General features: G+C 31.5%; 1 protein-coding gene across 1 annotated transcript in view; it reads right to left on the bottom strand.

Annotated features, from left to right (window-relative positions):
- The window catches only part of CDH10 (cadherin 10), a 143,909-nt gene that overhangs the window by 78,778 nt on the left and 52,852 nt on the right, over nt 1-12,279 (bottom strand). The window contains exon 2 of the mRNA XM_011356439.2: nt 6,586-6,940. Within this exon, the coding sequence (XP_011354741.1) occupies nt 6,586-6,816 (231 nt within the window). The 5' untranslated portion in view covers nt 6,817-6,940. The remainder of the gene's footprint in view (nt 1-6,585; nt 6,941-12,279) is intronic.

The raw sequence follows: 12,279 nt of genomic DNA on the forward strand, positions 1-12,279 counted from the left end.
CAATTGCATGGTAGCATGTATATAACTATCTTTTGAGCTCTATTGAAGTGCTAAAATATTTTCTCCCACTCAAATCTGCTGTTTAAAGTATCCTGAAAAATCTTACTGGTTTAAAATCAGATTCCTCACCAGCCTCTCTCTTAAAACTACATTGAGCTGTATCGCCAGCTGAAGGCACTTTTTAGACTAAATATAAATCTGATTTTTTAAAATTATTTTTTTATTTTAATAGTATGTTAGTGTAAGATTGAGAACCTTAGAAGAATGGATAATCCTGATAAGAATGTAGGCCTCAGATATTTTTAATCAATCAAAACAAAGCAGTTTTTCAAAAATAATTTAAAATCAGAAACACAAGTGGGTGGCACTGGCTTAATGCTGTTAATGTTTCTAAAAGTTTCTATGTTTAGATTATATACCTGATTCATATTAAAATACCTCTAATTAGCACTATTTTCTAGAAAATCTGACTTCATTAAATATTATTGTATTTTACACGAGCCAGTTTATATATGGTATTTACATCATTATTTCTTATAGCCACACGTTCTTTGTACCTTTTGTAGTTTTATTTGCTTTACTGAGTTTACACCTTATGGTCTAACATTCTATATGGTTCTGGGTGTTTCTCATGTTTTAATATTTGTATAAAGAAACAGGTCCATGTAAAAGTTTAAACAACTAATTGATGTATGGTATTTCTCTTTAGATATTTGCTTGTCTATTTGCTCAACATATTGTTTCTAAAATAAACAATAAAGATTCTCTTATTTCTTAAGGGAAAAAAAAAGTCACCTGAGAATTTTTAGTATCAAGAACATTACAGTTTTTAAAACGTCCGAAAGAATGTTTCCAACTCTCTGATCTTTCATGGAATGTGATGTTTCTCCAAATGCTCACTTGAGATCTAGTTCATCCTGGGAAGCCTACAGTGGAGAGGTCAGGACAGGGTCTTCTCTCCGTCTTGGTTCCAACTACTTCTCACCCTGCTGTAGCAAGGTTTGACTTGATTGTACCCTATTATTATTAAGAGCAAAAGGGACACAACTCTAATACTGTGGATGCAGTTGGTTTTTCGGAGGTTCATGAATATTTAAAGTTGGGTTATTCTCTCATGGATCACATTTTTTTAGTTTCTGGGAGATCGCTCTTCTAGAAACTTCCAATGATCACTTCTTTATGAAGCATTGCACATCAAAAACTCCTTCCAAAAAAATAAATGAATAAATAAAAAAATAAAAGTATATGCCTTGACTTTCCAATCTCGACATTTAATAACATTAATTCATGTAATGCGAATTCCAAAACTACTTTATTTCCACCTTATTTACAAGTATCACAGAGCTGGAACATGGAAGATTTGACACTTATTGTTTTGTTCCTGGCTTCTAAAGCCTGTGCTATATCTGAGACACAGCCCTAAACTTCCTGTTACTCTTATTTATTATTTTCTCCTTCTTTTAAAGGCAGACACTTTATGAATAAAGAAATTATATTTTCACCACTGTGTACTTAATAATATCAGAGTAGTACCTGGAAACTCCTCTAGATTATTTATTGAGAGATAAATAATTTATTGACAGCAGCTGTATGTAGCCCACAAGTCTACAGAAAAAGATGATCAAGAAGCCAAATTTAAGCCCTAAGGATTAAACCGAACATGAAGAATAGGCCTTGAGAGAAAGCTAAGCTGGATCAAGCACTAATGGCAACGAAGAAGGGAAGAAACATGACAGCAGATTTAGAAGAACCCAGAAAGAAATAAAATAAAAATTAAGCTCTTCAGGAAAATGTAGAAGACTCTAGCAAACTAAGGAGGTCTAGGGTGGATTTTCTCAATCTTGGCACTGCTGACATTGAGAACTGGATAATTCTACAGGAATCTGCCTTGTGCATTTTAGAAACTTTAACAACAATATCTCTGGCCTCTGCCAACAAGATGCTGGTAGTGCTACACCTTCACAAGTGGTGATAACTAAAAATGTCTCCACATGTAGATGAATGTCCCCTGGGTAGCAAAATTGGCCCCAGTTAGACACTGACCTATGGTATTCTGAATTTATCATTCTCATAAGACAGTACTAAAGATATAGAGTTGAGATAGATCAGCAAAATATAGGACTCATTCCATTATTTTCAATAATAAGGCAGTTTAGAGTAAGAAAGTACAAAATATTTAAAACAACATTTAAATATTTAAAAGTAAGATGACCAGTAAGATGCTTGTACAAACAAAAGCAGTTGGTTCTAAAGAGAATAAGCTTGTTAGAAAGAGAGAGAAAGTGTCATCAGCTACTCAAGAAGGAGCGTGAAGGTGGATCTTGAGTTATAAATTATGAAAGGACAAAGCCATGGTAAACTAGGGGGAACCATGTGCCTCTGAATCAAAGGGGAGCTCAGGTAATCATCTGAGGAAAAGAGAATTTTAAATATCTATAGTATTCTTGATCTGCTAAAATAAAAAGCAAATATTATTTTTCTACATGTTGAAAGTCATTAATTCTTAATGGAAAGAGATAGGAAATTAAAAAGTAATTTAATATAGTTTTTGTTTCTTAAGAATGTTAAGCAACTGAGAACTCAAAAATACAAACAACAATTTAAGAGTTTATATGCTATATGTATTTTGTACTTAGAGAAAGATGGTGTCAATGAGATACAGTTAGGTCTTAATGGCTTGCAGGCCCCAAGAATGTCTTTCATGTCTCTGGATGGTATATGTTCTCATTGTGTCAAGAATATATAGATAGTTATCCTGGTTATTTAAAAAAAATAAATTATTATGTTTTTACTTCCCAGAGCAAATTAATTTACTATGCTGACTCAGAATCAGGTTTATCGTTGCCGAATTATGTTATTAATTTTGGGGTGTTTGGGGATTTTTCTCAATTTCTGGTTTTGATTAAAAATCTATTTTTAACATGCTTTTCTCTACTTGAGAATAATTATTACATAAAATACAGAGAAAGTTTGTGTAGTAAATAAAATTAGCAATTCTCTTAAAACTTTATATTTGTTATAGCTAAAAGTAAATTCAAGACTTTAATGTCATTATTTATTTTATTTGAATATTTAGAAGCCTAGAAATTTAAAATGATCTGTCCAGGGCAACTGACTCAGGCAATGGGAACCAATGGTTAGAAGCTAAATGTAAAAATACATTAAACTAATAAAAAATAGTTCATAATCACAATGTTTCTCAAATTTTAAACAGCAAAATTTGAATATCTTTATAGAAGGTTTGCAATATAAAAGCAACAAAGTGTAAAAGTGGATTACTTGAAGTTCAGTGTTTAAAACCCTTTGCTAAGGATGGTGATAAATGAGGAGTAGGTATCTTCTTGTATGTAGAAAATTTTTAAAAGGTCAATATTGTGATTATCTTGCTAAAAATAAAAGGAGATCTTAAACCTAATATATTTGGTTTAGAATGTATTTTATAGAATTATTTAGATGAAAATGCTTCTTATTCATTGTGAGCTTAAGAAAAATGCTTTGAGTTCATTATTGGTTGGATTGGTATCTTAGTGGTTGGTATTGGTATCTTGGTATTCAGAGTTGTGATGGTGACAAGTTCCTAGGCTTCTTCTTTGTCTCTATCTCGCTCTTTATTTCTTCTTTTTTTTTTTCTAAATGGATTTTTAAATACTCATACTGTGCATTTAATATGATGCAATCATATTAAAAAGAAATCTCTCTATATAAATATATATGTTAAATATATATAAAAGTTAGTTAATTTAACCATTGAGAAAATTAGTGGCAGAAACAAGGTTATGTCCTTGGTCTTCTGATTGGCAGTTATACACTTTTTCTAAGGTTCCCTCAGCTTAACTCAATGAGAAATCAAGGTGTTTTTTCCCTTTGTTTTAACTCTTAAAACAGTAATGGGTTTTCTTCTGAGAAGTTATATGCCATTCATTCTTAATAGGATTTGGTTGGCTAATTGGTATTTTGAAATTTTTCTCCCTCTTCATGCAATTGCTTTTTAGTCCTGTCCTCACTCCAACAGTATAATTCTCTCCACTATCCCTATTGTGAGCTCCCAATATATTTCTCATTACAATGGAGTGTTACCACTATATTCCTATATGTAAATGGGACATGTATTACTCCTATGCCTAAACTAACCTAGAGACATTGAATCACTTACCATCAATATCACATGCCTACTCTAAAAGAAGTAAAAAGTGGAAGTAAAATTTCTTAAAGAAGGAAGAATATGTAACAAATTCATTATAAGTAATGTTGGAAAAAATATTCAGCGTATTTTAAAATTTTTGTACTTTACAAAGAAAAAGTATCTTAGCCTCAGCTTAAGTTTATTGCAATGTATTTTTATTGAAATAGTCTATATTGCATGTTGCTTTTCTGGCATATACAAATTTATATATCAAAAATAAGGTTTTTAATTGTGAAAGTTATTAATGCAATAAAAATACTTAATAATAAGTAATTAATAGAGGTATATTTTATACTATAGACAAGGGAGATTTTAAAATAGTTATTCATAGGTCATGACATGAATAAATGATAGAAATACAAAATGAATTTGAAATATAAGCTAAAAATAGACACCCTGTACATTAGAAGTAAACTCAGAGTTACAGCATCTAATATATTTCTGTTAATCCAGTAGGTAAGCACATACTCTACAGAAAAGAACTGGTGAAACCATGTCATAAATTATGCCTGTGCCCATTTAGATTTTCTGATTTGCTTTTATAGAGCAGAGTAAGGAAGAATAAAGTTTGAGTTGTCTATCAAGATGCATATATCTGAAGTATTTACCAGCTTTAATTGCTTATAGTGATTTAAAATTCTAGACTAGTTTTTCCTACCAAAGAACCAACTGGTATCAGATGACTCTGGGAATTAAATTCAATACAAATCAGGTCAATTTAATCAACTAAATATTAAGCTCTTCTCTAAGAGCTAGAAACAAAAAGCAATATAAAGTTCTTGATTTCAATGTATCATATTCTTTGGAGAGAGAACAAATGAAAATACCTAAGAAGCAGCTTGTTCATCATGAGAGAGTACATAATGTAAGGATAATTAAATTTACTACCATTTATTAAATCCTCATTAAGTACTAGATGAAGGAAAATAGATACAAAGAAGCAAATAACTGCTATGTCCAGGAAGAACCAAAAAAATATTTATAGTTTCTATGGTTCAGGTTTCTATTATTATATTTTCACGTGATTGGTTTCATAAACTAAAATTTGTCTATTGCAGCAACCATAAAATTTACCTGAACTTTCTGATCATTCAATCAGATGAGGCCTGTGATAAGTCTGCTTCTGTGTGATTTCTATAAATATTGCTCAGGTTGCTGTTTCTTTTCCTTCCCTTTCTACTCAACATGACATTTAATTTTTAATGTCACCTTTCCCATATTGCCAGACATTTTTAAAAAAACTGAAATAATTAGAACTTAAAAAAACATATCAAAGTGCTTTAAAATCAATGAACATGTATTCTCTCAAAAATAATTTTTCTTACAACAAAAATTTTTAGCACTTAATAATTTGGATGAAGCTATTAAAGTGTAGGTTAATGCAAAGGTCACCAACACAATACTGTATCCATCATAATTTTATAGTGTTAACATATGACACATTAGCATGTGATTATATGTTTTCCTTTTGATAGTGTGTTTAACCTCTCTTTTTTCCTTGACATATTTTCATAGACTGTCTATAAAAATAGCAACCCTAACTATTAAAATGAATTCTTTCTTAAGACATGATCTAACTTCAATTAGATTCAAATAGTGACAAGAAAGAAAATTGGAAATTAATATAATGCAGTATATAAAAGCATTTACTGTTACAGTAATGGTATGTCACATTTCTCATTCCATTCCCAACCACAACTAATTTTCCTTGCTATCTTTTATAATCAAATAGAATAAATAACTTGTCTTTGTCCACATCATATCACAATAAGTAAACTACTTTTACCTGCCTAATTATACCAATCCAACCAATAATAATAATAGAAAAAAAACTATTTTTCCCTTACATAAATGTATCCATTGTGGGATTTAAGAAAAATAAATAACACACATATCTGGAATGTTTTTTTTTAATAAATAAGCAAATTTTTTTGGCCTTAGGTCATATTTTTAATGACATTTGCTTTCTCATTCTGTAGAATATTAAACAACTTTTAAACATGTATTTTATTCCTTATTGAGGTCAACAGCAATGTGAACAGTAAATGTAATTCATATATTATTTGTATATGCATTGTCATTTAATTGACTATAATGACATACAGTTTTCTCACTATCATTGATTTCTAACTTTAAATTCTAAAATTGCAACTTTTAGTACTTCTTTAATCCATGAGTTAGTAGACAGAATTAATTCTGGTAAATGAATTCCTATCTTTATCATGCTATATTCATTCACTCCATAGTTTTTTAAAATTATAATTTGTATTCCATAAACAAAAATTGCTTTAGGAATATTTGGAAAATCAAATTAATAAAGACCGATGGCCTTAATGATCTTCGAATTGTCTAAGACATATAAGGAAAGAATCTAAATATTTGCCATTTTCATGCAGACTTACCTTTCCAACGTATTGATAATCAGATCCTGTATATTCCTCCAATAAGAAAAATTGATTCCACATCCAACCACGTTTTTGACGATGTAGAATTTTGCCATCACTCCTAGGTACGCGTGGGCCTAAAATTCTTTGCTGAGGCACAGGAGTCCTTCTGAACATTATCTCTGGAGAACAGAAATGTGGCAGGCATACCCAGAGTAGAAACAGTAGCAAAAATTGATATATTGTCATAGTTCACTTCTTGAAAATTCTCAGTGTGGATGAAGAGAAAGCAGTCTATTTTATTGCGTTGAATTTTACTGTGTTTCAACTGGTTTCCAACATTTCATCAATATTTTGGACATGTTTCCAAAAGCTTCAAAAAAATAAAAATAAAAAAAGTCAGTTGATAACATCAGGAATGTTACCTGCCACTTTAAATTTAATGTGATGAAGACTAATTAATACTAGCAACCAAAATATTTACTTTCCCTCTTTTATATAAAATAATGATTAGTTTTAGGAAACATTAGTTGTCTAATAACATGTCTACAATTGAAGAAAAGATAATGGTAAATAATTTCTTTCAAATACATTCTAAAGAAGAAACGCATTAAGCTTTTACTTCTCTTTTTCTTCGGTCACTTGAACAGTTTTCAGAAATTATAATCTCTACATAGAGTGGAGATTTGGTTACTTTTGCATGTTGATATTTCCAGAGTAATTTAACATTAATTAAAACATTAAAAACAAAACGGCTAGTTAAATAAACTATAGAAAACATGTATGTTGTGCAATGCAATGATACTTAAGTGTTTTTTAAACAGCAGCACAGTTTCTTCAAATGTGATCCTGCTCAGAGGTAAAAGTAACGCCAAAAACAAAAACAAAATAGTAGCATCTTTGGCTGAAGACCTCACCTCTTTTCCCATTAAATTGGTCTGTGAAACACCTAGAATTTCATAAAATATATACTAATAAAATCACTACTCAGCAAATCTACTTATAATGAATTCTATTGTTTAGAAAGATTTAATCATGCTGTCAGTTATACCCTTGATATGTGTGGGAAATCTGTCCACTTCTAATCACGGCCACTGCCACTCCCTTCCAGTCTAGAACTCCAAGATGCCCAGACTGCTCTCCATCTCCCTTCCCGCACTTATTTTATCAACAAAATATCCCAGGTAATCCCATTAAAATGTAAGTCAGATCATGTCGCTTGTCTGCACAAAACATTTCAATGACTTTTCATCTCACTTTGATAAAGACCCAATATTTTGAAAACGACCTCATCTTATGTACTTGGATTCATGACTGCTGGTCATGTTCTGACTTCATGTTTTACCTCAAACCCCCCCTACTCACTCCCCTAGATCGACACCTTTCCAAAGTGTTCTTTTTATTTCACCTTGCAACACATGTCATATGCGCCTCTCCTCATACAGGTCCTTTCGACTTGTTCCCTCTGCCTAGAATGCTTTTCCCTGTTGATATCAACTTCAGGAATTTTTGAAACCACCCCTAGCATGTCATATATACTAATATACTACATGTGCTTTATTTCTTTAGTGTGTATATATTCTGTCTGCCTGCTATGATCCCATGATGGAGACTCTGCTCTTTCTTTGCTATTATTTTCACAATGCCTAGAACAGAATCTCATACCTAGTAGGTACTCAATAAATGCTTTGAGTGAATAAATGAATGAATTATACATTGATTCAAACATGAGTAGCATTACTTACTCTTCGTAGTTATCTCCAAACATTTATGTATGTATGGAAATATATATTTTAAAATTATAATTAATTTTATTTTTCATTTATATTATTATTAGAATATTTTTATTAAAATTTTTCAATTTATTTTTTGCTGTTATTGTTCTCCGCTAGGCATGAATTTTATTTTAGGATGTGATAAAATAGTTGATATAAAAAAGTGGTTTGAGGACTGAAAGGATTGCATTCCACTTCCCTCATATGGCAATGCATTCTAAGTACTCCAGCACTGACATTTACGCTTTCATCCACAATGATTTGTAAGCAATCTGTTTTCTTTTTTGTTTTATTATTAAGAAGATTTAAAGGTTAATGCAAACATGCTTTAGAAATAAGATTAATGGTGAAACAGTATTTCTCTTGAGTGTATTCAATGACAGTGGAGCTTTCCACAGCATGTGAAGCATACAACATGACAGATGTAAACTGTATTAAAACACATCGTGTAATGCTATACTTGGAGTATAGAAATTATCCGATGCACAAAATGGTTTTACATCACAAAGCACTAACTTTACACAAACTCAAATTGATTAGATTATTTGTGATAAAACCATTTACCACAATGATGTTTGTCTTTTAACAAGCTTTCTCAGGACACGTTAGATATTATTTTCCAGAAATCTACACTGATCCTAAGAGTTAAAAGAGAGTTTGTATAATTCGGGATGTCTGCTCTCTGCTAAAAAAGCTTTGAAACCTATTGAAGCAACAGTCGCTCCTCTCTTATCTCTCTTTTTTTTTTTCATTTTAAAGATATTTGCCAGCAACTCTATGCTATAACTGTCATCATTTTCAATACAATTATAACTTTATCTATTATTTTATAAGCTTAAGTGCCAGTATTTTCGGGAAGGAGTAGGCAGATACTGTATCTGTAAAAGTTGTTAGTAAATAATTGGAACTCCACATATGCGTGGAATCTTTTTTTCATTATTGTTCTCGTTTCTATTATTTAATGATAATAGAATTTAATACTGATTTAAGATCATTAAAATATGTTTAAAATATATTTTACATAGGCATCATTTGATAAAACCATTACAATGACAATATTTAATAAAAATAAGCAAAACAAAAGTTTTCCATTTTGATTAATTTGATTTATAATTTTTTCTTTAACAGATTGGGTCTAATTTAAGGTCAAAAAGATGTTCTCTTATGTTTTCTTATAGTTTGATAAGAAAACATAAGAGAATTTTGTATTATGCTTTGAATTATGCTTGGTATATGGTGCAAGATATGAATTGAAGTTCTTTGTTTTGCTTATGAATATCCAATTGCTCCAGAATCAGTTGTTGAAAAGCCCATTCTTTCTTCACTGAATTGCCTTTGCACTTTCATCAAAAATCAGTTGTCCATATATGTGTGGGTCTTTTATTGGACTTTCTTGTCTATTTTATTCATCTATTTCTCTATATTTATACCAAGAGCACAGTCTTGATGACTATAATTTATGTCTTAAAATTGAATAATGCTAGTCCTCCAACTTTGGTCTTTTAAAAAAACTGGTTATTTTAGGTCTTTTTCATTTTCCGTTTAATTTTTATAATTACCTTGCAATTTATATATAAAAGCCTGTAGGAGTTTCGATTGGGATTGCATAAATCTTTGGATCAATTTGGGGAAAATGGACATCGCAGCAACATTGACTCTTCTGACCTATGACTTCTATGTATCTCTACATTACTGAGTTCTTCTGTAGCGTTTCATAAATTTCAGTATACAGGTCTTGCTGAACTCTTTTTAGATCCATAGAAGCTGAGAAAACTCAGGGCAAACCACTGCTCCCAAGATTGGAGAGACAGACCGGTGGATAGAGGGAAGCCTGATTTACCAGCATAGACTCATGAGCAAAAACCACCCTAGAACTTGTAATGGGGTAGGAAACCTGAACTGCAATTGATAAAGTTGCTGGAGGCTCAGTGCACACAACTCTGAAGGTTACTAATTCCAAGGGATCTAGATAGAGTAGGGCTCAATATGTGAGATTTACCTGCAGGAGCTCAAATTGGTTTCCACAGTAAATATCTGAGAAAAACCCCTGTGCTTCTGACAAGGGGAAGGGGAAAAGAAACACTCGGATCATTGTTCACAACGAGGCTTGCCATCAGGAGAAACTAGCTCACCAGAGCCCCCTCTTGCCATCCTGCCCCAAGTAAGGAAGGAGAAAAACTGAGAAACACTTGTGAGGACCACAGTCCAGAGGCCAGGCTCACTGAAAGACGGTTGTGTTAATCACAGGCTATGAACGCTTCTCCTGTTCCCACACACCTTAGCCTCCTGCTACTAAAGGACCATTGCAGCAGTTCCGTTTCCCAGCACATCGAGTCTGGCGACCAAAAAAAAAAAAAAAAATTGCAAGGCTTTTTTGTACTAAAAGGAGAAAAGCAAACATTGAAGAGACAGAGCAAGCATCAGAACCAGACCTGGCAGAGACGCTGGCATTATCGGACTGGGAATTAAAGCAGCTGTGATTAATATTGTCAGGGTTCTAATGAATAAGGTAGACAGCATGGTAGAACAGATGGACAATGTAAGCAGAGAAATGAAAACCCTAAGAAAAAATTAAACAGAAAAAAACAGATAAAAGAACAAATAACAGAAATGAAGATCACCTGTGACACGTTTGTTAGTATAACAGGCATGGCTGAATAAAGAGTGTGAGGACCTAACACTAGAATCTTCAACAACTTATACATTCACTCTTATACATTAGTCCAAACCCATAGAATGTATACCAAGGTAAACTATGTACTTTGGGTGATAATGCTGTGTCATTGTAGGGTCTTCCTTGTTAAAAAGAAGAAAAGAAAAAGTACTACATTGATAATGAGAGACTATGCATCTTTTGGAGGAGTAGGTGTATGGGAATTCTCTGTTCCTTTTCATTTTTCTTGGAAACCTAAAACTGTTCTTAAAAAATAAACAATCAATAAATAAAAAAATGAAATAAAAATAAAAATAGGAAATTATATGAAACAAACTATTTGTCCAAAGGTTAATCTTTCCTAGGTATGGTCTATGTAGCTAAAGCCTATTAATTAGCCTTTTCAAAATTTTGCTTCTCCATTATAAATACCAGAAATAATCATTCTTCTAGTAGTCTGACTCAAAATACAGACCATCTTTGATACTTCCATTTGACCTGATGTACCTCTTAAATCATCCATCAATATATCCCCTTGCTTTTGTTTTATTCTTTCACGGCTCTCAGCTCTTTTTTTCTTCCTATTCTTTGTGCTACCACAGAATTTTAAATCATCATCATTTCATGCAAAAGAGTGTATAATATCTACTAACAGGTTTTCTTAACCTTAATCTTTCTTATTTAAAATATATCCTACGGGGTGTTAGGTAAATTAATTTTCCAAAATCTCCTTCATCAAGACCAAAATCAATTAAAATTTTTAAATACGTCTACTACTGAGAAGATAACATCTGAACTTTTAGTTCATTGCAATATTTGAAACCAGATGATTTAAAAAAATTATTTTACATTATACACAATTATTTACTTATTAAGTCCAAAGCCTGGCCTCTGGACTGTGGGTCTCACAAGAGTTTCTCAGCTGTTCAAACCTGACATGTAACTTCTTATGTGTATAAACTACTCCTCCATTAATATATAATTTCAAATCATGTCTAGGTGATTATATTTTATTGAATTTTCCTCACTAGTTAATAGCATGCTGTTGTGTATACATGTGTATAAATAAACATTTCTTGAATTAAGTAATTAGTATGTTTCAAAAACAATCTGTCTGAATAGGTTGACTATTAATGGTGAAAAATAAAAGCTAAATTTTAGAGTATGAAAATATTATGTAAGGGAGATGTACTTGTTTGAAATTGTAAACAGAGCTATAATTAGAAGGAATCAAGTGGGTTGAGAATACAGTTAAATATCTCCTGGAATAAAAATGCAAAAAAA

Source organism: Pteropus vampyrus, unplaced genomic scaffold (genome assembly GCF_000151845.1).
Source record: "Pteropus vampyrus isolate Shadow unplaced genomic scaffold, Pvam_2.0 Scaffold27, whole genome shotgun sequence".
In the NCBI taxonomy this organism is placed as follows: Eukaryota; Metazoa; Chordata; class Mammalia; order Chiroptera; family Pteropodidae; genus Pteropus; species Pteropus vampyrus.